Below are 27,045 nucleotides of genomic sequence, written 5' to 3'. Positions count from 1 at the left end.
AAGGTATAACAGAGTAGTAATACTTTGATGATATTACACAGAAAACCCTAAAGATGCCACAAAAAAACTACTAGAGGTCATCAATGAATTTGGTAAAGTTGCAGGACCCAAAATTAATATATAGAAATCTGTTGCATTTCTATATATTAACAACAAACTATCAGAGGATTTAGGGAAGAGGTTTCATTTGCCATCATATTAAAAATAATAAAATGCCTAGGAATCAGCCTATCTAAAGAGGTAAAAGACCTGTACTTGGGAAACTGTGAGACACTTTGATGAAAAAAATTGAAGATGACGCAGTGAAAGAAATACTCAAAGACTGGAAGAATTAATATTGTTAAGATGCTCGTATACTGGAAGAATTAATATTGATAAGATGAGCATACTACCCAAGGCAATCTAGAAGTCCAGTGTGATCTCTATTAAAATATATTTTTCACAGAACTAGACAAATAATTAAAAAATTTGTATGGAAGGACAGAAGACCCCAAGTAGCCAAAATAATCTTGAGAAAGAGGAATAGAGGTGAAGCCATCATGTTCCCCGAGGTCGGACTCTACTGTTAATACAAAGCTATACATTCCTTTTCATGTTGTTTGTTGTCGCTCAGTTGCTAAGTCATGTCGGACTCTTTGAGACCCCATGGACTATAGCACACCAGGCTTCTCTGTACTTCAGTATCTCCCGAGTTTGCTCAAACTTGTGTTCATTGAGTCGGTGATCTCATCCTCTGCTGTCCACTTCTCCTTCTGCCACCAATCTTCCCCAGCATCAGGGTCTTTTCCAGTGAGTTGGCTCTTTGCATCTGGTGGCCAAAGCATTGGAGCTTCAGCTTCAGTCCTTCCAATGAATATTCAGGGTTGATTTCCTTTAGGGTTGACTGGTTTGATCTCCTTACAGTCCAGGGGACTCTTAACGAATCTTCCCTAGGACCACAATTTGAAAGTATCAATTCTTTGGTACTCAGCCTTCTTTATGGTCCAACTCTCGCATCTGTACATGACTACTGGAAAAATCATAGCTTTGACTGGATGGATCTTTGTTGACAAAGTGATGTCTTTGCTTATTAATAACGCTTCTAGGTTTGTCCATAGCTCTCCTTCCAAGGAGCAAGCATCTTTTAATTTCATGGCTGCAGTGATTTTGAAGCCCAAGAAAATAAGATCTGTCACTGCTTCCACTTTTCTCCCCTTCTATTTGCCATGTGATGGGACAAGATGCAATGATCTTAGATTTTTTAATGTTTAATAGGCACTGTACAAATGTTATTTAGTTAGTTGTCACGATAATCATGTAAGAGAGTTACTACTATTAGCTCCTCTTTACATATCCCCATATGTACAGAGCTAGTAAGTAGTAGAGGTGAAATTTGAATCCTGATCTCTAAATTTTGTTTCCCACTTGATTACATTACTTCCCTGGTAACTCCCTCTTTTATATTACTTTTGTACTTTTTATATACTGATGATTGTATGTGTGTGTGCTCAGTTGCTCAATCATGTCTGACTCTTTGCAACCACATGAACTGTAGCCTGCCAGTCTCCTCTGTCTATGGAATTTTCCAGGCAAGAATACTGGAGTGGGTTCTTACTCCAGGGGATCTTCCTGACCTGGGGATTGAACCTGCATTTCTTGTGGCTCCTGTGTTGACAAGCTGATTCTTTGCCACTGCACCACCTGGGAAGCCTATAATGATCATTATCTTTATCATAATCATTATCACTAAGGCCCATGCCTTGATAATCTCTTTATTCCCTGTGCCCAGAACAATCCTTGGTATATAACAGGTATTCAGAAAATGTTCGCTGGATACATGCATACATGGTTAGGTTACTGGGTTCTATGTTGTTCTGTTCTCCTGCTTTGACCTCTCTTGCTCACTGCTTAACTCATTACTGCTCCCTGAAGACTCTTCTTGGCTAGGCTTACAGAACCCTTACCAGTAAGTGCCTTTTAGGTCTTATTTCCCCTGTCTTTGCTATTTTGTTGAAATTAACAGCCATGCCACATTGATGGCCAAGATATAACATTCTAACTGCTTTTGTTCTGGCTAAGTCTGGGGTTTGTGTGCTGCAGATAAATGACTCATCATTAGAAGTGAAGAGAACAGTCTCTTCTCAAAAATAAGTATCCTTACTTGAGGTGACTTGGCTAGGGAGCCTGAGAAAGTTAACATATATATCACATGAATTTTTTTGGTTTCATCTATGACAGTAGCCATCATGGTCAACAAAAGAGTCCAAAATGCAGTACTTGGATGCAACCTCAAAAATGACAGAATGATCTCTGTTCGTTTCCAAGGCAAACCATTCAATATCACAGTAATCCAAGCCTATGCCCCAACCAGTAACGCTGAAGAAGCTGAAGTTGAACGGTTCTATGAAGACCTACAAGACCTTTTAGAACTAACACCCCAAAGACATGTCCTTTTCATTATAGGGGACTGGAATGCAAAAGTAGGAAGTAAAGAAACACCTGGAGTAACAGGCAAATTTGGCCTTGGAATATGGAATGAAGCAGGGCAGAGGCTGATAGAGTTTTGCCAAGAGAATGCACTGGTCATAGCAAACACCTTCTTCCAAAAACACAAGAGAAGATTATACACATGGACATCACCCGATGGTCAACATCAAAATCAGATTGATTATATTCTTTGCAGCCAAAGATGGAGAAGCTCTATACAGTCAGCAAAAACAAGACCGGGAGCTGACTATGGCTCAGATCATGAACTCCTTATTGCCAAATTCAGACTTAAATTGAAGAAAGTAGGGAAAACCACTAGACCATTCAGGTGTATGACCTAAATAAAATCCCTTATGATTATACAGTGGAAGTGAGAAATAGATTTAAGGGCCTAGATCTGATAGATAGAGTGCCTGATGAACTATGGATAGAGGTTCATGACATTGTACAGGAGATAGGGATCAACACCATCCACATGGAAAAGAAATGCAAAAAAGCAAAATGGCTGTCTGAGGAGGCCTTACAAATAACTGTGAAAAGAAGAAAAGTGAAAGCAAAGGAGAAAAGGAAAGATATACGCATCTGAATGCAGAGTTCCAAATAATAGCAAGGAAAGATAAGACAGCCTTCCTCGGCGATAAGTGCAAAGAAATAGAGGAAAACAACAGAATGGGAAAGACTAGAGATCTCTTCAAGAAAATTAGAAATACCAAGGGTACATTTCATGCAAAGATGGGCTCGATAAAGGACAGAAATGGTATGGACCTAACAGGAGCAGAAGATATTAAGAAGAGGTGTCAAGAATACACAGAAGAACTGTACAGAAAAGATCTTCACGATCAAGATAATCATGATGGTGTGATTACTCACCTAGAGCAGACATCCTGGAATGTGAAGTCAAGTGGGCCTTAGAAAGCATCACTACGAACAAAGCTAGTGGAGGTGATGGAATTCCAGTTGAGCTATTTCCAATCCTGAAAGATGATGCTGTGAAAGTGCTGCACTCAATATGCCAGCAAATTTGGAAAACTCAGCAGTGGCCACAGGACTGGAAAAGCTCAGTTTTGATACCAGTCCCAAAGAAAGGCAATGCCAAAGAATGCTCAAACTACCGCACAACTGCACTTATCTCACATGCTAGTAAAGTGATGCTCAAAATTCTCCAAGCCAGGCTTCAGCAGTATGTGTACCGTGAACTTCCAGATGTTCAAGCTGGTTTTAGAAAAGGCAGAGGAACCAGAGATCAAATTGCCAACATCTGCTGGATCATGGAAAAAGCAAGAGAGTTCCAGAAAAACATCTATTTCTGCTTTATTGACTATGCCAAAGCCTTTGACTGTGTGGATCACAATAAACTATGGAAAATTCTGAAAGAGATGGGATACCAGACCACCTGACCTGCCTCTTGAGAAATCTATATTCAGGTCAGGAAGCAACAGTTAGAACTGGACATGGAACAACAGACTGGTTCCAAATAGGAAAAGGAGTTTGTCAAGGCTGTATATTGTCACCCTGCTTATTTAACTTACATGCAGAGTACGTCATGAGTAATGCTGGGCTGGAGGAAGCACAAGCTGGAATCAAGACTGCTGGGAGAAATATCAATAACCTCAGATATGCAGATGACACCACCCTTATGGCAGAAAGTGAAGAGGAACTAAAAAGCCTCTTGATGAATGTGAAAGAGGAGAGTGAAAAAGTTGGCTTAAAACTCAACATTCAGAAAACAAAGATCATGGCATCTGGTCCCATCACTTCATGGGAAATAGATGGGGAAACAGTGGAAACAGTGTCAGACTTTATTTTTTGGGCCCCCAAATCACTGCAGATGGTGATTGCAGCCATGAAATGAAAAGATGCTTACTCCTTGGAAGGAAAGTTATGACCAACCTAGATAGCATATTCAAAAGCAGAGACATTACTTTGCCAACAAAGGTCCGTCTAGTCAAGGCTATGATTTTTCCTGTGGTCATGTATGGATGTGAGAGTTGGACTGTGAAGAAAGCTGAGCACTGAAGAATTGATGCTTTTGAACTGTGGTGTTGGAGAAGACTCTTGAGAGTCCCTTGGACTGCAAGGAGATCCAACCAGTCCATTCTGAAGGAGATCAGCCCTGGGATTCCTTCCTTCTTTGGAAGGAATGATGCTAAAGCTGAAACTCCAGTACTTTGGCCACCTCATGCGAAGAGTTGACTCATTGGAAAAGACTGTAATGCTGGGAGGAATTGGGGGCAGGAGGAGAAGGGGACAACAGAGGATGAGATGGCTGGATGGCATCACGGACTCATTGGACATGAGTTTGAGTAAACTCCGGGAGTTGGTGATGGACAGGGAGGCCTGGCGTGCTGCGATTCATGGGGTTGCAAAGGGTCAGACACGACTGAGCAACTGCACTGAACTGAACTGAACTGATGGCATGGCAAATAGATGGGGAAACAATAGAAATAGTGACAGACTTTATTTTTCAGGGCCTCAAAATCACTGTGGATGGTGACTGCAGCCATGAAATTAAAAGACTCTTGCTCCTTGGAAGAAAAGTTATGACTAACCTAGATAGCATACTAAAAAGCCAGAGAAATTACTTTGCCAACAAAGGTCCATCTAGTCAAAGCTGTGGTTTTTCTGATAGTCATGTATGGATGTGAGAGTTGGACTATAAAGAAAGCTGAGCACCAAAGAATTGATGCTTTTGAACTGTGGTGTTGGAGAAGACTCTTGAGAGTCCCTTGAACTACAAGGAGATTGAACCAGTCCATCCTAAAGGAAATCAGTCCTGAATATTCATTGGAAGGACTGATGCTGAAGCTGAAACTCCAATACTTTGGCCACCTCATGTGAAGAGTTGAGTCATTTGAAAAGATCCTGATGCTGGCAGGGGTTGGGGGCAGGAGGAGAAGGGGACGATAGAGGATGAGATGGTTGGATGGCATCACTGACTCAATGGACACGAGTTTGAGCAAGCTCTGGATTTGGTGATGGACAGGGAAGCCTGGCGTGCTGCAGTCCATGGGGTTGCAAAGAGTCGGACACAACTGAGTGACTGAACTGAACTGATGACATGCATGTTTTATATGAGAGAAGCACAAGCCAGTTATTGCTAGTTAAACAATCTGTCAAAAAGTAGTGAGTTTTTAAAATTGAATATGAGGATCTGAGTAATAATAGGGTTTATTCAGTTCAGTTCAGTCGCTCAGTTGTGTCTGATTCTTTGCGACCCTATGAATCGCAGCACACCAGGCCTCCCTGCCCATCACCAACTCCTGGGGTTCACCCAAACTCATGTGCATTGAGTTGGTGATGCCATCCAGCCATGTCATCCTCTGTTGTCCCCTTCTCCTCCTGCCCCCAGTCCCTCCCAGCATCAAGGTCTTTTCCAGTGAGTCAACTCTTCACATGAGGTGGCCAAGGTAGTGGAGTTTCAGCCTCAGCATCAGTCCTTCCAATGAACACTGAGGACTGGTCTCCTTTCAGATGGACTGGTTGGATCTCCTTGCAGTCCAAGGGACTCTCAAAAGTCTTCTCCAACACCACAGTTCAAAAGCATCAATTCTTCGGTGCTCAGCTTTCTTTATAGTCCAACTCTCACATCCATACACGACTACTGGAAAAACCATAGCCTTGACTAGACGAACCTTTGTTGGTAAAGTAATGTCTCTGCTTTTGAATATGCTATCTAGGTTGGTCATAACTTTCCTGCCAAGGAGTCAGCGTCTGTTAATTTCATGGCTGCAGTCACCATCTGCAGTGATTTTGGAGCCCCAAAAAATAAAGTCTGACACTGTTTCCCCATCTATTTCCCATGAAGTGATGGGACCAGATGCCATGATCTTCGTTTTCTGAATGTTGAGCTTTAAGCCAACTTTGTCACTCTCTATGACAAAGCTTTGTAGTTGTTGAAGACTGGACTTAGTCAGCTGAAACCCTTAGAGTTTTACAATATGGTATATCATTGAAGTAAATACTTGTGTCTGTGTATCCTTAAGATTCATAAATTTGGGAGTGTAGTTATAACATCTTGTCTGATAGGAAAACTGTCAGAAGTAGATGGCAATTTAAAGTATAGGATTGGGATCAGGCTTGGTATTGGGGTTTTGGTGTTTTGCTCTAGAATGAGAGCTTCAAGGTAGAGTGAGGGTTGGCAGTTAGTTTTTTGGCCAGGAGATGTCTTCATGTATATTATTTTTTTACATGATAAACACTGGCTCTCTTACTCGAGGCACCTACATTGCATATTATATTTGTGAGTTCAGAAACACTGTTTCTATCAATCACTGAATAGTTTTCAATCAATGATCCTTATTTAATAATGGAGATCTTTACTGAATATAAGATGACAAGGTGAATAGAACATAAGTTCCTGCCCTGGATGTTTTCACAGTCAAGAGAAGTATTTTTGTTGTTGTTTTGTTTTATTAAATTAACATTACTTATAAAAAATCTTAAAAACAGAGATCATGGAATGTATTGTTGGTATTTTGTTATAGACTGTTTGGAGTTTTCTTGCCTTCAAACATCTGACTACAAGAAGTAGGTTGCCTGTTTGTTCAGTTACTGAGTTGTGTCCAACTCTGCAACCCTGTGGACTACAGCACGCCAGGCTACCCTGTCCTTCGCTATCTCTTGGAGTTTGCTCACACTCAAGTCCATTGAGTCGATGATGCCATCCAACCATCTCATCCTCTGCTGCCCCCTTCTCCTTTTGCCTTAAATCTTTTTCAGCATCAGGGTCTTTTCCAATGAGTCTGCTCTTTGCATCAGATGGCCAAAGTGTTGGAACTTCAGCTTTAGCATCACTCCTTCCAATGAATATTCAGGGTTGATTTCCTTTAGGATTGACTGGTTTGATCTACTTGCTGTCCAAGGGACTGTCAGTAGTCTTCTCCAGAACTACAGTTCAAAAGCATCAATTCTTTGGCACTCAGCTTCTTTATGGTCCAACTGTCACATCTGTACATGACTACTGGAAAAACCATAGCTTTGACTATACACACCTTTGTTGGCAAAGTGATGTCTCTGCTTTTTAATATGCTGTCTAGGTTTGTCATAGCTTTTCTTCCAAAGAGCAAGCGTCTTTTAATTTCATGACCTCAGTCACCATCCGCAGTGATTTTGGAGCCCAAGAAAATAAAATCTGTCAGTGTTTCCACTTTTCCCCCTTCTATTTGCTATGAAGTGATGGGACTGGATGCCACGATCTTTGTTTTTTGAATGTTGAGTTTTAAGCTAGCTTTTTCACTCTCCTCTTTCACCCTCATCAAAAGGCTCTTTAGTTCCTCTTCACTTTCTGTCATTAGAGTGGTATTGTCTGCATATCTGAGGTTGTTGATATTTCTCCTGGAAGTCTTGATTCCAGCTTGTGAGTCATCCAGCCCAGCATTTTGCATGGTGTACTCTGCATAGTATACCTAGTACACTTAGTACACATAAATAAGCAGGGTGGAAATATACAGCCTTGACATACTCCTTTCCCAATTTTGAACCAGTCTGTTGTTCCATGTCTAGTTCTAACTATTGCTCCTTGACTTGCATTCAGGTTTCTCAGGAGACAGGTAAGGTGGTCTGGTATTCCCATCACTGTAAGAATGTTCAAGTTTGTTGTGATCCACACAGTCAAAGGCTTTTGTGTAGTCAATGACATGGAAGTAGATATTTTTCTGGAATTCCCTTGCTTTTTCTATGACATCCTAGTTTATGTTTAAATATCATCTATGATTTCTTACGGGTGACCTCCCAGCCTCTACTTGGACACTTGCAGTGACAGAGGTAGTCTTTCCTGTTACCTTAGACAGTTCTGAGTGTTAGGAAGCCCTTTGTATCAGGTTGATATTGGCTTGCACTGTTTTGAGTCACAGAGAACTCTAATTCCCTCTGCAGACCTATGAAGAGAGCTCTGACATTCCCTCCTCCACACGATCCCCTCATTTCTTGATGACTTTTCTATACACCTGCTTATTTTCTGCCTAAGTGATTTGTGATTATGGCTCTTCCCCCACAAAATGAACACTCACAGGTTTTCATTGAGTGTCCATTATGTACAGGATCAGCTGTGCTGGCATAAAAGTCCCTGACTTCAGATTAGTTTTAATGTACATGGAGAAAAGACACTGGATAACAACAAGAAAAACATCAGGAAAAAATTGGCAGGGATGGGGGGAATCTCTCCAGTTTCTTTAAACCATACTTTCTTTGTAAAATCGCTGTTCTTAAACTGTCAACATGGGGACCACATTTAAGACTGTCCCTCCGGATTATAGTTTAATCAGTGAAGAGTATTATGCAAATTAAAATTTTAAAATCTGATAGCATACGTTGGGTGTTAAATGTGAGAATTTTTAAATGTCTGAAATAAAATAAAATCTAAACACACTATAAATCCTTTTATAAGACAACATAGACCAATTTCCCTAATTATGACCTTAATGGAGATAGTAAACGCGTGCTGGTCTCATTTAATAACACTATGACCTAGAAAGCTCATTTGGCCCCTCTTTAGGTTCTGTAAGCCTGTTATGAAAACAAGTAGTTGAAAAGTGAATATACAAGTCATTCCACTTGGTCTGCATAATGTCAGACAATCCATAAGGTTTTTTTCTTCACTTGAATAGGACACATTTTTTACTGAATTGACTTGACTGTTAGGTTCCTTGTAGACATAGTCTTAGCAAAGAAAGCTAAAAATTGCTTTTGGGGAAGAAAATTGTAGCTAGTTATATCTCATAAAACCATTCTTGTGTTCATTTTCGAGGAAATTACTGTAAGTGTATCTTCTAGGGCCAGTGTGTTAAGAGACCTTTTTATGCTGAAATAAAAACTCAGAGAGTTTCAATATCAGAGTTGTTCCATTGACTTCTTTTACTCCTGAAAATAAAATGAGAATCTTTAGCCAAAGGAAAGCTCATGTTTGTTCAACACTGACTTATTTGACCTTATTGTATTTATTTACATTATGTTTAATACCTATGCATTTCCAGTCTTTGGAGACACAAAGAAACTATTATGTTAGAAGTTTCTTTGGTTTCCTAATATGTTTTTCTATCCAAAGTCCTGTTTACATGTAATTCCATGGTTCTACATAAGAAGAGCTGTTCGTCTTTGAATTTACATAAAGATACGCTAGGTTTGCAATAGCTGATTCATTTTATGCCCCTAAAATATGAATGACATCATTTGGCCCACTGGACAGTATATTTATTTTACTAACAAATCTTTCAGATCAATTCATAAGTGAGAAAGAAATAAACGTGAGTAAATGTTTGTTCTATTTTGGTTTTTAAGTTAAAATAATTAGAATTCAGCCAGCCAAAAAGAAATTAAATTCAAAATCCAATCCTTCTCAAGAAATTTTGCATACAGCTATTCCACCTATTGTTTTAGCCTTGCTGGGGTAAGAAAGTAGAACATTACTTTGGCAAATGTAATAGTTGGTAAGCTGGGAAGCAGAAACGAAGCTTGTCAGTGAATTCCAGGAACTCCTATGTTTTCTGAATATAGCTACCAAATACTTCTAGGGCAATGGATATGTCAGAAGCGGAGCGAGAAAGTACCTGGAAGCCTATGTCAGTGTCAGTGATACTGTGATAACTTGACATTGAGAGACTGAGGGAGGAACGAAAGGAAATGCTTTCTGAACTGAGCTAAGAAAAATACAACTATTTTTCAATCCACAGAATAAACTGTCTTAGAAATGGGAAATTTAATATTTAAAGATTCTCTTCAAAGTTTGTGGATATATATAGTAAAACTTGAGGGATTTAGTAAGAATGCTTTTAGGAGTACTGTTTATAATGAAGGAACTTAGCTACATTTTAAATAAACCTTTACATTATGAACACTTCTTTCAGTTTCTTATAAAAAGTACTATAAATCAGTATTCTTAATGCATGCATAAAATATTACATATCTGATATGGGACTTTTCTACACCTGCAGAGAGAAAGCATTATTTTTTTTCTAAACAGAAAGGCTGTTATTTGCAGATCTACTCTGCTGCTCTGAGTCATTGATGGTTACAGGCTTATATATTTAACCTGAAATGCAAAGCATTTTCTTCCAAGGCCTACAGTTAAATCATTTTTCAGTGTGCATAAAGGTACATTCTGAGTTTTGTTTGTCTTGCTACATATACTTGGAAAACAAGGTCAAGCATTTGTTAAAATGTGTGTGTGTGTTGGCATCAGTTGCATTCTTTTTTCCCTCTGCCTGTCTGAAGGGTACCCTTGATGTATCTTTTCCAGTGCTCACCATTATGGGTTTTAATCACATCGGTAGGATTTTTTGTACTGCTTTGATGAAAGGTCATACTTATTGGGCTGACCTGTCTATTTATTTCTATCTAGTAATCTTAGAATATGCTGTAAACTAGGATAAAGATAAATACAGGCACACCATTTAGGATTTTTGCATCTTTTCACAGAAAAGATTGGCGTATAAGAGCTCCTCCCTTTTTGAGATCACTGCCATGATCTGATTTTGGTTATTCTAACTGAATGAAATGAATTGGATGGCTTTCATTGCTATGAAACAATTTGTGTACTTAGTCACTTAGTTGTGTCCTACCCTTTGTGACTCATTGGACTGTAGCCTGCCAGCCTCCTCAGTCCATGGGAATTTTTAGGCAAGAATACTGAAGTAGGTTGCCATTTCTTTCTCTAGGGGATCTTCCAGACCCAGGAATCTAACCATGTGTCTCGTGCACTGCAGGCAGATTCTTTACCCTCTGAGCCTTCGAGGAAGCCTCATGAAACAATGTACATATATGGAAATCATCTGTTCCCTAAAAGTAGGAAGGAACTCTGATATAGAACTTCCCAAGTGAAATGATAAATGCTATGAACAAAAATAAAGCAAAGTAAGGGGACAGAATGAATGGCCTGCTGTTTAAAATGAGATGGTTAGAAGAGGCCTCTCAGATGAGCAGAAATCACCATGAAGTGAGGGAGCAAGCCTTGCAAATATCTGAGGAAAGCGCATCCTAGCAGAGGAAGCAAGGGTCAAAGCCACGAGAAGGCACCGTGCTTGGCATATGCAAGGAACAGCAAGGAGACCAGTGTGTTTAGAGCAAGGGAGAGAATGGAGAGGTAAATCTGAGAGAGAGTGAAGGTTCAGTTTATTTGGAGCCTTATAGGCAAAATTCAACAGAACCTACATTTCTTTTTCATTTCTGTTCATCTTAAATTTTGCTTCTTTTTTTTTTTTTTTTACATTTTGCTTAATCATGTTTTTCTCTTTCTTTGATTTGACTGCTCATGTAGTATATTTTTTGTCCTTTCTTTTTCTGTTTTTAATAAAGTTTTCAGAATAAAAGTTTTTCCTTAAGTACAACTTTGCTTGCATTCTGTAAGGTTCATGGCCATAAGTCAACTGCAAGGGATGTGCAGAAATGGAGGATTTTAATTAGGATATTGCTATCCCAGACAGAATCAGGGTTTTGTTAATAAGGAAGAGTGGGGGAATAAATATTGGATAAACTACTAGCAATATCTTTCACAAAATCCTTTGGGCCTGGAAGATTTTCCTGTAGATTCCCATCTGTACAGACTGTTACAAAGCATTGTGAGATGGAAAGATAGCCAATTTATTTTATAAAACTGCCAGAGTCTTGTATCAAAACCTGATAAAGATGAGTGAAAAGGAAAATTAGAGACCAGTTTAGCTTATGAATATAACTGTGAAAAGTCAGAATACAAACATTTCAATTTTTCAGCACATTGAAAGAATCATCCATCATGATCATGTAGGGTTCATACCCAAAATGCAAGAGTGCTTTAATATTAAGAAAGCTTTTAATACCATAAAACATACCAAAAAATCAAATAAGAAAAATATGATAATCACGATAGGTAAAGATTTGATCAAAGTCAACCCTTATTTCTGGTTAGAAAACCAGTCTTAGATAACTAAAGCTAGAAATGTATTTCTTTAATGAAATAAAGATATCTAGCTCCTATTATGGTCAAGTTTATTCCAGTTCAAAGAACAAAGGTATATTCTATATATCCCCAGCCTTATCAATCTATGATTTCAAAATATACTTTCAAGTAATATCTGAAGTAGGATGGCAGAGAACCATGATGATGTACTCCCAGTTACTTCTGGAAGTTTCTCAGTTTCTTTTTCATGTGCTGCAGAACACATCCTCTCTCATTCCTAAACCCACATATTTCCAACTTGCCACTATACATATAGCTGCAATAACTGGTTAGGTAGAATGATGGGCATTCCTGTTCACTCAGGGAGAAGTACCACACACTAGTTCCTATTTTTCTATTTGAGAGTAAAAATAAGGATACTTCTGATATTGCCTTTGAACTTTTAGCATTAGATAGCTTTATAGAATCAAATTATCTACTCCTTTGTGAAGTGTATAGTATGGATTTGGGGCTTTCCAGGTGACTCAGTGGTAAAGAATCTGCCTACCAATGAAGGAGACACAGGTTCTCAATCCCTGGGTTGAGAAGATCCCCTGGAGGAGGAAATGGCAACCCACTCCAGTATTCTTGCCTGGGAAATCCCAGGGACAGAGAAGCCTGGTGGGCTATATAGTACATGGGGTGTAAAGAGTCAGACATGACTTAGCGACTGAGCACACAACAGCATGGATTTACTCTGATAATATGTAGACAGAGGCTTATTAACTTTTGAAACCACAGTAATGTATGTTTTATACAAGTATTTTAAAGCCTTTTTTATTTACCACAACCCACCTTATGAAATGCATTTTGTATTGTGACCAAGTGTACACACACACATACACACATGTTCTATACATTCATAACTATGTAATTTTTTTAAAGTTTCACAAACCTTACCAAGGAGCTATGCAAAATGCTCTCATATATTTATCTATTTTATTCTACTTTATTTTAAAAAAATTTGTATCAACCCACCAAATTTCCTTAGACCACACTTTTTAGCAGTTCAGAGGGTGATTCTTTGGGCTGTTAAATAAATGTCTGGAGTTCAAAGAGTCAATTCTGGAAGATGAGAATGTATTGGTTTGTAGAAATGTATTCTAATTTTGTTGTAAATATTAACTTTTCACATGTAGGCAGGATGCCTTTGGTGCCAGTTGCTAGTTTGTCTTTGATTTCTAGGAGAGTGATAGGATAAGAAAGAATTTTCTAAATGGAGATTTCTTTTCTTCCTGCAGCTCTCATGTGTGACTGGAAGTCGAGTGCATCATTAACCTAAGGACCTCACCACTTGGAAGTTAGAGTTTTCACCATCAGCCTACCTTTTCCTTTTTGGTCTGGTTCTTTTCCTCAAACAGTGGAAACATCTTTCTTTTAATAAAGTTGCTTTTGTTGCAGAGTTAAGCAAATGGCTGATAGCAGCTGTGGTAAAAAACCCACAAAGTGCCCTCACTGCTCATCTGCTTCTCAGAAAAATGCACTTTGTATATGTTCTTGTAAAACAAAGCTTTCTCCAATGTCAGTGGTGGAAATGTCACAGACATCAAGCACGGGTAGTTCAGAATTTATAGTCTCACCAGAAAAAAAAAAAGAAAAAGGAGCCAGCAAAGATGTTACCTCTGGAAAAGATTCGGTAAATATTAAAGATTCTACATCCCAACACAAGTTGATGTCCCAGTCCCTCATCCATCCCTACATTCATCCTTATTCATGGACCCTTGTCAGCTAATTCATTGCCTTCTTTACTATTAAGGTAAATTTCTTTCTTACAGAAGAGGTAAGAAAAATCGGTTGATAATTTCTTTCATTCTGTTAACCAACCACTGCCCCAAATTAATGATTTCCCAGGATTATAAATAATTTGGAATGTTATTCCAGCTTTTATTTAAAAAGTGGTTTATATGGAAATTGATTGGTTTTCAAATTGAATTAAACCTGAATTTGGGGGCATTTTCTTCAACTGATGCAGAATGAGATTTATGATGGTTAAATACAGGGTGGACAGTTCCTGGTTATCTAGATGGACTATCAAATATACCTTACAGAACTGATTTGCCTTAGTTACAATCTGTGAATACCCAGTTGGACTGGTTTTGGTATGTTTGTCTTTATAGAGAAGAGGCACTCTGGAAGATTGTCATTGATAGAGCATAAATTTGGAGACAGAGAGCTGTAAGTTTAAGAAAAGTTAGGTTGTCAGTCCTCAAATTTATACCTTTTCCAAGTTTTCATTCTAAACTGTTATTTCTGAATTGTATTATGGTATAGTTATTGCCATATAGATGTCTCTGAGTGAATTGTTTCTATGTTATTTTCATTCAAAGCATATTTTGTGAATGTCTGGTCAGTAATTTCTTGTGTATAACCTATTTGAGATGATTGTTACGTCTTGAAACAAGAGTGATTGAGAAAACTGTGAAGTTGCCTTCTCTTGTGATTTTAAAGATTTTAAGTCCTGGTTTATCTTCTGTGCAGATCATCATGTAGAATTGCCTGGATTCAGGAGATTAGATTGAATAACTTCTTAAGGCTTGTTTTAGCCTAATGAGTGAATGAATTATATAGGGCTTTGAATTTGAAAAAGGTGATAAACTGTCTTGTATACAATAAATATCTTGACACATATATTAAAAATTTTCAGATTATCTAAATTAGGGTTCTTACTTTGTCAACAAGTATATTATATCTTAATGTTAGTATTAAAATTTCTTTTTGGTTCAAGCCCTCAAAATCTTCAAATATAGAGAGAAAACCATCTCAACAACAGTGGGGTCGGGGCAACTTCACAGAAGGAAAAGTTCCTCACATAAGGATGGACAATGGAGCTGCTATTCAGGTATATAGAGGGCAAACTGAAGCTACTAGAAAATTTTCAGATTTCTTTTAAGTCAATGTTCATGACAAAGGTGATTTAAAAAGTAAGTCTCTAAGGAAAGAAAAGAAGAAACTTAACCATTTTTTAAGATTGTTGAAGTCTTTACTAAAGAAAATGTGAACTAATTATTTTTTCTGTTCATAGAGATGTAACTTGACTTGCATAATTAAGTGGAGGACATTTATTAGATAAAATGAGAGCATTTGGTCTCCAAGTCTTGCCGGTTGCTGAGGGCAGTTGTGAAATCTTTATATAGACCTATCTGAGAGAAAGAGAGAGACCAGATGACTTAGATAGTTTGGCTGTTCACTTCTTTGATGACCAGTAGGGAGGCCAAAATTTCCCTTGTGGACTTGCCCATTTTTCTTCAGCTTGTGATTGAGTGAAAACCAATATTATTCTTCCCAGGATTCTAGTTCTTATATGCAAATATGACTTAAATTTAATACCATCTTAGAAATTAAAATGTGTTCCTTTAATGCTAGATTGACGGAACTACAATAGGAACAACTACAAGAGGAAAATTCCATTAATATTAAATTATTTTGAACAATTGTTTTAAAAAATATTTAGCAATTTACTTGAAGTGATCAGAAAAGCTTTCTAAGAAATTCTGACCTGAAAGCTTAAATCTTCCCCTGTTAAAGATTTTGTTAAGTCTTACAAAATCTTACAAAAGACCTGCATTAAAAAAAAAAAATCCACAAATTTACTGTTTTAAATTTAGTCATAAGAGATTTTGTAAAAGAAAAATGTATTCATTTATCAGCTCACTCATTCATTCCTTTATTGGATTATGGAAAAAATTCTCAATTTTCCTTCTTTTCTTTGCCTTTGTTCTCCCACATGCTTCTCGGGAGCCATCTTTTTCATACCATTTTCCCTTATGTTCCCAGAATTTTAGCTCTGGTCTCTGGCCCCAGTGTCATTTTGTATTTTTTCTTTTAACTTAAGACTGTATGACTTAAGTAAAAATTTTATCTCATGAGTTACAAATGATGTTGCTGTTGTGCAGTCACTAAGTCGTGTCTCACTCTGCTGGACTGCAGCATGCCAGTCTCTGTCTTCCACTATCTTCTAGAGTTTGTTCAGATTCATGTCCATTGAGCCAGGCATGAAACAAATGATAAGAAAACAGGAATTATGTTTTATTCATCTTTGTAGCCCCCAAAGTATGTATCACAAGAAGATAGCTAAGAAAAATCTACATGTTGAAGCTGAACATTTTTCTTTTCTTCTTTTTTTTTTCCCTTTCTGTGTCTTCCCTTCTCACCCTGTGTCTCTTTTTCCACTCCTTGCTTCCTCTCTTCTTCTCTCTCCTCCCTTCCGTTTCTTCCTTCTCCTTTTTCCTCATGCACTAAGCATGAATATTTTGCCTGCAAGGTTTCAGGCAGGCTTTTTAAAGGATAAAAAAGAAATACCTTTATAAGGTGTTTCTAGACCATCTTGGAAGGAAAAAAATGAGTCCAAATATTTGTAAGCAAGAGAGCAACAATAGTGTTTGAGGACCAATGCATACATGTTGAAAAAAGTCAAAAGAACAATCACCATGGTGCAGAGTTAGGCAGAAAAGCCCTTTATGGAGTAGGTAAGTAATTAGTTGGATACTCCATCTTCATTTACAAAAGTCAGAAAGGAGTGTAAGCAGAAGAAAATATGAAGTCTAGCAGTAGTTTATCTGTTGCAGGGTGCAGGTGAAAGTGGTCACACGGGGGAACCTGGCATCTCTAAGGCTTGCTCTAAGAAGGCTCCAAGAGAGACTTCCCCCAGTGACATTAGCTCAGGGGTTCTCTCCTGTTCTAATATCTGGGCATAATGGGTCTAGAAACTCTTGTTAATGCCCTGCAGTTGATTTAGATCAGGGAGACTGACTCTCTCCAACCAAATTCACAAGAACTGAAAGTGTAAATGAGTTACCTGCTTGTTATTTTACAACGTGAAATGGAATGCTGGTGTCAAGACCAGTGCATTCTGTCTCTGTAAGCAGGAGTGAAGTAATGAACAGAAGGATCCTTGGTTTGGATAATGTTACTATGGATGGTTTTAATTTTTTCTAAATGCTTATTTATATTAAAAACTTTAATATAAATATAAAAAAGGATTTATATAATCCCTTTCCTAAAACAAAAAGAAATAAAACAACAAAAATGATTATTTAGTAGAAACAATGAAGAGAAAGGTTACCTGGTGAACAGGAAAGCAGTTGTCTAATGGTTAATATGTGTTGATTTTATAGTATAGTTCTCAGAGTTTGGGAATAATTTTTTGGACAACTTATTTTATACAAACAGTATATATCAATATATTGGTATACATGTATTAACACTCCATTCTTTTTCTTGTGAAGACATTTCTTTAATATTATAGTTTATGAGAGTTTCATTTTTTATATATTTGAAGTTTTTCACATTTCCTCATTAGGATTTTTATGCTTTTTCTCTAAAGGATATTTAATAAGACTCATCAAAACTTATTTTTGCTTAATTAGGATGTGTTTATTAATACTGAAGCAAATATGTGGTGTCAGTGCCTTCTATTTGATTTTACCCTGGAGCAGAGTCACTCTTCCCTTGGGTGGATGCCTGTCAGTATTATATGTTCATTTGTCATACCTGATGAATGGCAGAGAAAGACAAAAGAACTCTTATTTTTTAATCTAGGAAATCTATACCTTTGGAAGAATATTGGGACAAGGGAGCTTTGGAATGGTCATTGAAGCCATAGACAAGGAAAGAGAAACTAAGTGGGCAATTAAAAAAGTGAACAAAGAAAAGGTAAGGCTTCTTAGCATCATACTGAGGGTGCAGTTCTACTGCAAGGTCGGGTAGGTAGTACGGTTTTTCACACGAATACATCTGACCCTTAGGGACAGACCCTGGGCTGTTGCCCTGGAGAAATGTGGGTATTTCTCTAGCCTTCTGGGCTTCCCTCATAGCTCAGTTGGTAAAGAATCCACCTGCAATGCAGGAGACCCCCGTTCAATTCCTGGATTGGGAAGATCTTCTGGAGAAGGGATAGGCCACTCATTCCAATATTCCTGGGCTTCCCTGTGGCTCAGCTTGTAAAGAATCTGCCTGCAATGCTGGGGACCAGGGTTCGATTGGGAAGATCCCCTGTAGAAGGGAAAGGCTTCAGTTCAGTTCAGTCACTCAGTCATATCCGACTCTTTGCGACCGCATGGGCTGCTTGCAGCATGCCATACCTCCCTGTCCATCACCAACTCCTGGAGTTTACTCAGACTCATGTCCATTGAATAGGTGATACCATCCAACCATCTCATCCTCTGTTGTCCCTTTCTCCCGCCTTCAATCTTTCCCAGCATCAGGGTATTTTCAAATGAGTCAGCTCTTCGTATCAGGTAGCCAAAGTATTGGAGTTTCAGCTTCAGCATCAGTCCTTCCAATGAATATTCAGGACTGATTTCCTTTAGGATGAACTGGTTGGATATGCCATGCAGTCCAAGGGACTCTCAAGAGTCTCCTCCAACACCACAGTTCAAAAGCATCAATTCTTTGGCACTCAGCTTTCTCTATACTCCAACTCTCACATGCATACATGACTACTGGAAAAACCATAGCTTTGACTAGATGGACCTTTGTTGGCAAAGTAATGTGTCTGCTTTTTAATATGCTGTCTAGGTTGGTCATAACTTTCCTTCCAAGGAGCAAGAGTCTTTTAATTTCATGGTTTCAGTCACCATCTGCTGTGATTTTGGAGCCCTGAAAAATAAAGTCTGTCACTGTTTCCATTGTTTCCCCATCTATTTGCCATGAAGTGATGGGACCAGATGCCATGATCATAGTTTTTGGAGTGTTGAATTTTAAGCCAACTTTTTCACTCTTCTCTTTCACTTTCATCAAGAGGCTCTTTAGTTCTTCTTCACTTTCTGCCATAAGGGTGGCTTCATCTGCATATCTGAGGTTATTGATATTTCTCCTGGCAATCTTGATTCTAGCTTGTGCTTTACCCAGCCCGACATTTTGCATGATGTACTCTGCATAGAAGTTAAATAAGCAGGTGACAATATTCAGCCTTGATGTACTCCTTTCCCTATTTGGAACCAGTCTGTTGTTCCATGTCCAGTTCTAACTGTTGCTTCCTGACCTGTGTAAAGATTTCTCAAGAGGCAGGTCAGATGGTCTGGTATTCCCATCTCTTTAAGAATTTTCCACAGTTTGTTGTGATCCACATAGTCAAAGGCTTTGGCATAGTCAATAAAGCAGAAATAGATGATTTCCTGGAACTTTCTTGCCTTTTCGATGATCCAGTAGATGTTGGCAGTTTGATCAGTGGTTCCTCTGTCTTTTCTAAATCCAGCTTGAACATCTGGAATTTCACAGTTCATGTACTGCTGAAGCCTTGCATGGAGAATTTTGAGCATTACTTTGCTAGCCTGTGGGATGAGTGCAATTGTATGGTAGTTTGAATGTTCTTTGGCATTGCCTTTCTTTGGGACTGGAATGAAAACTGACATTTTCCAGTCCTGTGGCCACTGCTGCATTTTCCAAATTTGCTGGCATATTGAGTGCAGCATTTTCACAGCATCATCTTTTTGGATTTGAAGTAGCTCAGCTGGAATTCCATTACCTCCACTAGCTTTGTTCATAGTGATGCTTCCTAAGACCCACTTGACTTCACATTCCAGGATGTCTGGCTCTAGGTGAGTGATCACACCATCGTGAATATCTGGGTCGTGAAGATCTTTTTTGTGCAGTTTTTCTGTGTGTTCTTGCCACCTCTTCCTAATATCTTCTGGTTCTGTTAGGTCCATACCATTTCTGTCCTTTATTGTGCCCATCTTTGCATGAAATGTTCCCTTGGTATCTCTAATTTTCTTGAAGAGGTCTCTAGTCTTTCCCATTCTGTTGTTTTCCTCTTATTTCTTTGCATTGATCACTGAGGAAAGCTTTCTTATCTCTCCTTGCTATTCTTTGAAACTCTGCATTCAAATGCATATATCTTTCCTTTTCTCTGTTGCTTTTCACTTCTCTTCTTTTCACAGCCATTTGTAAGGCCTACTCAGACAGCCATTTTGCTTTTTTGCATTTCTTTTTCTTGGGGATGGTCTTCATCCCTGCCTCCTGTACAATGTCATGAACCTCTGTCCATAGTTCTTCAGGCACTATCAGTTCTAATTCTTGAGTCTATTTCTCACTTCCACTGTATAATTGTAAGGGATTTGATTTAGGTCATACCTGAATGGTCTAGTGGTTTTCCCTACTTTCTTGAATTGAAGTCTGAATTTGGCAATAAGAAGTTCATGATCTGAGCCCCAGTCAGCTCCCAGTCTTGTTTTTGCTGACTGTATAGAGCTTCTCCATCTTTGGCTGCAAAGAATATAATCAGTCTGATTTCGGTATTGACCATCTGGTGATGTCCAGGTGTAGAGTCTTCTCTTGTGTTGTTGGAAGAGGGTGTTTGCTATGACCATTGTGTTCTCTTGGCAAAACTCTATTAACCTTTGCTCTGCTTCATTCTGTACTCCAAGGCCAAATTTGCCTGTTACTACAGGTGTTTCTTGATTTCCTGCTTTTGCATTCCAGTCCCCTATAATGAAAAGGACATTTTTTGGGGTGTTAGTTCTAAAAAGGTCTTCATAGAATCATTCAACTTCAGCGTTACTGGTTGGGGCATAGACTTGGATTACCGTGATATTGAATGGTTTGCCTTGGAAACGAACAGAGATCATTCTGTCATTTTTGAGATTGCATCCAAGTACTGCATTTTGGACTCTTTTGTTGACTATGATGGCTACTCCATTTCTTCTAAGGCATTCTTGCCCACAGAAGTAGATATAATGGTCATCTGAGTTAAATTCATCCATTCCAGTCCATTTTAGTTCACTGATTCTTAAAATGTCGATGTTTACTCTTGTCATCTTCTGTTTGACCACTTCCAATTTGCCTTGATTCATGGACCTAACATTCTAGATTCTTATGCAATATTGCTCTTTACAACATCAGACTTTACTTCCATCACCAGTCACATCCACAACTGGATGTTGTTTTTGCTTTGGCTCCATCTCTTCATTCTGTCTGGAGTTATTTCTCCGCTGACCTCCAGTAGCATATTGGGCATCTACCGACCTGGGGAGTTCATCTTTCAGTGTCCTATCTTTTTGCCTTTTCATACTGTTCATGGGGTTCTCAAGGCAAGAATACTGAAGTGGTTTGCCATTCCCTTCTCCAGTGGACCACATTTTGTTAGAACTCTCCACAATGACCAATCCATCTTGGATGGCCCTACATGGCATGGCTCATAGTTTCATTGAGTTAGACAAGGTTGTGGTCCATGTGATCAGATTGGTTAGTTTTCTGTGATTGTGGTTTTCAGTCTGTCTGCCCTCTGATGGAGAAGGTTAAGAGGCTTCTGGAAGCTTCCTGATGGGAGGGACTGACTGAGGGGGAAACTGGGTCTTGTTCTGATGGGTGAGGCCATGCTCAGTAAATCTTTAATCCAATTTTCTATTGATGGGTGAAGCTGTGTTCCCTCCCTGTTATTTCAGTTCAGTTCAGTTTAGTTCAGTTGCTCAGTTGTGTCCAACTCTTTGCAACCCCATTAATTACAGCACGCCAGGCCTCCCTGTCCATCACCAACTCCCGGAGTTCACTCAGACTCACGTCCATCGAGTCGGTGATGCCATCCAGCCATCTCATCCTCTGTCGTCCCCTTCTCCTCCAGCCCCCAACCCCTCCCAGCATCAGAGTCTTTTCCAATGAGTCAACTCTTCACGTGAGGTGGCCAAAGTACTGGAGTTTCAGCTTTAGCATCATTCCTTCCAAAGAAATCCCAGGGCTGATCTCCTTCAGAATGGACTGGTTGGATCTCCTTGCAGTCTAAGGGACTCTCAAGAGTCTTCTCCAACACCACAGTTCAAAAGCATCAATTCTTCGGTGCTCAGCTTTCTTCACAGTCCAACTTCACTTCCCTTTTATTTACCTGGCACCAAACCATGGTGGAGGTAATGAAGATAATGGCAACTTCCTTCAAAAGGTCCTGTGCATGTACTGCTACACTCAGTGCCCCCAACCCTGCAGCAGGCCATCACTAACCCACGCCTCTGCTGGAGAGTCCTGGACATCCTGGACAAGTCTGGATCAGTCTCTTGTGGGGTCACTGCCCCTTTTTCCTTGGTCCTGGTGTGCACAAGTTTCTCTTTGTGCCCTCCAAGAGTCTATTTCTACAGTCCTGTGTAAGTTCTGGCAGCTCTATGGTGAGGTTAATGGCAACCTCCTCCAAGAGGGCTTATGCGATCCCAAGTCTGCTGTCCCCAGCCATACCCAAGGGATATGCTACCCACTCCAGGGAAGGCTACTCACTCCAGTCTTCTGGCCTAGAGAATTCCATGGACTGTATAGTCCATGGGGTTGCAAAGAGTGGGGCATGACTGAGTGACTTTCACTTTTACTTTCTTTCTTTTACCAGAGTCAGTTGAAGATGAGGGCTGATTATCAGTATATGTAGATGTAGGGTTGTGGGCTAGCATTGTTTTCTTAGTGAGCAGTAGGTCCTGATAGTCTCTCCTGATGTGGTTCTGATATACTTTGCCCTGTCCAACCAGTCTATCCTGAAGGAGATCAGTCCTGGGTGTTCATTGGAAGGACTGATGCTGAAGCTGAAACTCCAATACTTGGGCCATCTCATGCGAAGAGTTGACTCATTGGAAAAGACCCTGATGCTGGGAGGGATTGGGGGCAGGAGGAGAAGGGGACGACAGAGGATGAGATGGCTGGATGGCATCACCGACTCTATGGACATGAGTTTGGGTGAACTCCGGGAATTGGTGATGGACAGAGAGGCCTGGCGTGCTGCGATTCATGGGGTCACAAAGAGTCGGACACAACTGAGCTACTGAACTGAACTGATCCTCTCCTTTCCTTTCATTCATTGTTTCCTCATTGATGGCCAGCTCTGTTTATTCATCCTACCAGCTCTTTCTGTTTGAATCACTTTCTCTCCAGCTCTCTTCTGTACTGTTTACCTTGTATCCGCTGTATTTCTCATTTTAGATTGCACTGGAGTGAAGAATGGAGTGGGCTTCCCTTTAAGGGAGAATCTAAGTCCTCAAACTTTATAACTGATCATTTCATCAACTTGAAAACAATTTCTGTGCTTGAGGAAAAATAAAAGGCAACATTACCATGGTGTTTTTTTCTTGGGTCTGTGATATTATATTTACAAAATGAAATAGTAGGTTATATGTATTCTTTAATTTTCTATAGGAAATTACATATCATTTCCCCCTAAAGTTTAATAAAGTAACATTAAATCTTAATAAGGGGAGATCCAGAGTCCTTCCAGAAATCCCTAGGATTAACTAAATGGGAATTCCTTTGTTTCTTTGGTGTCAGATAGGGTTAGGCTTAGGTTTCAGGGTTATATAGTCAGTTGCTTGCAACTCTAGGAATTCATAATCTTGCACATAGATATTGATGCTGAGACTTTTCAGGACAACAAGATAGTAAAATAAAATTATATAGTCAGTATATGAATTGGACAATATATTACTGCATTAAATATAGATAAACCATTTGTGGTGGGAAGTAGGAATAGGCTTGAGATGAATTATTAGGAGAAATTGTGACATCTGTCCATGTCTAGTCTCGACAGGAATTTATTCCTCGAAGTCACTATTTCTCTTGATAACTATAAAGTTATTTCTCCTCTAGGATTCATCCTCCATGGGTGGGGCACAGTGGGTGGGCAGTTTCCTATCACTCTTGAGATGGTAATGTTTAAAGGGTAAAGATACTTAGAAGCAGGGATGACAGTAGGTAAAATTTTAACTAGGTAAAATCTGCCTTATGATCAATCTCTTTCCAAGTCCTTCAGGAGCTATTGTGTCTCTTCTAACTTTGGGGGAGGGGGTGGGTTAGAAGGAAGGAGGGAGGAGTAAGAGCTTTGTTATTCCTTTCAGGGATATTTTTATGTGAATGAGGACAGTGTTTATTCTTGAATGATTATGGTAATTTAGATATCAAAAGGGATGATGATTGGGGTGGTGGTAGTGCTGGCAAAGGTGGAGAAAGCCCTTCCGGAGTATCTTAGATGATGGTATAGACAATCAGTTACTTGTACCCACACCTGACGGTCTGCTCAGGTATGGTTAAGGATTTCACCTAAGGAGGTAATTTGGAGTTAGGTTGGTCTGAAGGCAAAAATCTCTATCTCCATCTCCATTGTGCATTCTCTCTCTCTCTCTCTCGCTATCAAATTTTTGAGGCTGGGGGACTAGGAAGTGATATAATGCAGGACTAAGTATAAAATCTCAATTGCCTATTGTTTCCTTTTGATATGTATATAAATGTAATGGAGACAAAGCAAGATAAAACAAACGCATTTTATTTTATCAATAACTGACAGTTAATGAGACAGATGCCTTATATTCATTTTCTAATTGACATTCCTAGAAAGTAGATTTTGTTTTTATTATGCTACCATCAAAAGATCAACATAATTTTGAAGGAAATACCAAAAAGCATATTAAGAGCTGCAATAATTTTGTGATATGACAGAGACCATGTTGTTAGCTAATTTATAGAAACCGTCCAAGAAACAGATATGATTTGAGGCTGAATTATCTCTTAAAATTGGGCAAAGGAAAGAAAGGGTATACATTAATCTTATCATGCAGATAGGTTGCATATTATCTTTTGGAAAAGGAACTTTCTGAAAAAATATTGGAAAAAAATATAAAATAACTCTAACTTTTGTATTGAGGTATACGGTAATGAAATTCTTACATGAAATCTGTATTTCCTCATCATCTAAGGCTGGAAGCTCTGCTGTGAAGTTACTTGAACGGGAAGTGGACATCCTAAAAAGTGTGAAACATGAACACATCATACATCTGGAACAAGTGTTTGAGACACCTAAGGTAAAGCTGGGCTTCCTTGGCGGCTCAGAGGGTAAAGAATCTGTCTGGAATGTGGGAGACCCAGGTTCAATCCCTGGGTTGGGAAGATCTCCTGGAGAAGCAAATGGCAACCCACTGCAATATTCTTACCTGGAGAATTCCATGAACAGAGGAGCCTGGCGAGGAGCCTGGCAGACTATAGTTAAAGGCAAAGCTTTATCAGGTGCTGCATTCTGAAAGTTGTTATTTTTACAAAATTAATATCGTCCTCTTGAGAAGTAGTCTCTTTGGGACATAGTGGCTCATGTCTTTGGCATGACTCTGTTACACCACTCTGCTAGTGGAGATTGATGAAAAGCATTCTGGAGGACATTTTATTGTTGATTGTATAGTTAGGTGTCTGATGATTAGATTGACGTCTTCAGTGATATTTCTGGTGGCATATTGGGGAAAAAATGAAACAACTTCAGATATAACCCAGAGTGATCAGAGCTTCCTTAGAAGTGGCTTTCATTTTTGCTATGGCCCTTGGCTCTGCATTAGAGTCCCTTGGAATAGTGTCATAATTCTGCAAGGTTAAGTTCATAGTAGAGTTGGTATGGTTGTTTGCCATTCTGCAAAAGTTGTTTATTGCGCATGAGCTTGGGTATTTCTCTGCTAGGAGGTGGTATGATATAGCGGTTAGGTGTGTTAGGTCAGATTGCCTGTACAATTTAATCCTGGATCTACCACTTTTTAGTTGTGAGACCATGGGCAAATTACTCAACCTCTCTACTTTAGTTTCCTCATCTGTAAGATAGGTTTAATGATAGTTGTTTTTCAGTTAAGTCGTGTCCAACTCTTTGAAACCCCATGGACTGCAGCATGCCAGGCTTGCCTCTCCTTCACTATTTCCTGGAGTTTGCTCAAAGTCATGTCCATTGAGTTGGTGGTGCCATTCAACCATCTCATCCTGTGTGGCCCCCTTCTCCTCCTGCCTTCAGTCTTTCCCAGGATCAGGGCCTTTTTCAGTGAGTTAGCTCTTCACATCAGGTGGCCAAAGTAATGGAGCTTCAGCTTCAGCATCAGTCCTTCCAATGAATATTCAGGGTTACTAGTATTAACCACATTTAGTTGTGGAGGGATTAAGTGGGAAAATGAGTATAAAGCATATGTCTCATTGAATGTCAGCTATTGTTCTTTGTTTCCTTTGCCAGTTTCTAAGGCAGCAGTAGTCAATTTGGGTTATGCATTGTGCTTGATTCATCAGGAGCGCTTGATAACTATTAGAGATGACAGTTACCTTTACAGGAGGTCGTAAATGGCAATGATGCCAAAAGCCTTCTCTGGTTTTTTAGTCTTCGAGTTGTGACTTATTTTATCCTCACATCTTCTTAGAATAGTTTTGCCCTTTATCACTGGTTTTAACCAGTTTGTGTTGGGCCTTAGTGTAGCTGTGTTCATGTTTCTTGGCTTGGGGTTCATGGAGCTTCTTGGATCTGTGAGTTTATGGTTTTCATAAAATTTAGGAACATTTTAGCCATTATTTTTTCTGCCTTGAAGGACTTTCAAGTACACATGAGATTGTTTGATATTTTCTAAAGCTTACTGATGCTCTATTCATTTTTTTTTCAATCTTTGTTATCTCCTTATTGAATTTAGCAGAGTTTCTATTGTGATATCTTCAGATTCTATAACCTTTTTTTCTGTAACATCATATATGCTGTTTATACTTTCTAGTGGAAATTTGATTTGGGTCATTATTGTATCTTCCATGTTTCTACATAATGTGCTCACTATTTCCTCCTTCTTAAATATAGTTATAATAACTTTTACTGCCCTTTTCTATTAATTATATCATGTGTGCCATTTTTAGGTCCATTTTAAGTGATTGATTTCCCCCATTTCATTATGAGTTATATTTTCCTGCTTCTTTTTATGCCTGTTCATTTTTGATTG

At 39.0% G+C, this 27,045-nt stretch overlaps 1 protein-coding gene across 8 annotated transcripts in view; it reads left to right on the top strand.

The window, feature by feature from the left end:
- STK33 (serine/threonine kinase 33) overlaps positions 1-27,045 on the top strand; it is a 185,032-nt gene that overhangs the window by 82,836 nt on the left and 75,151 nt on the right. For all 8 annotated transcript variants that reach the window (XM_044929484.2, XM_006051606.4, XM_044929481.2 and 5 more), the window contains 4 exons: positions 13,615-14,009; positions 15,099-15,212; positions 17,912-18,025; positions 25,024-25,128. In XM_044929484.2, the coding sequence (XP_044785419.2) occupies positions 13,785-14,009; positions 15,099-15,212; positions 17,912-18,025; positions 25,024-25,128 (558 nt within the window). In that variant the 5' untranslated portion in view covers positions 13,615-13,784. The remainder of the gene's footprint in view (positions 1-13,614; positions 14,010-15,098; positions 15,213-17,911; positions 18,026-25,023; positions 25,129-27,045) is intronic.

This window comes from Bubalus bubalis, chromosome 16 (genome assembly GCF_019923935.1).
Source record: "Bubalus bubalis isolate 160015118507 breed Murrah chromosome 16, NDDB_SH_1, whole genome shotgun sequence".
In the NCBI taxonomy this organism is placed as follows: Eukaryota; Metazoa; Chordata; class Mammalia; order Artiodactyla; family Bovidae; genus Bubalus; species Bubalus bubalis.
The sequence above is the reverse complement of the archived record's forward strand: the minus strand, read 5'-3'. Positions and strand labels throughout refer to the sequence as shown.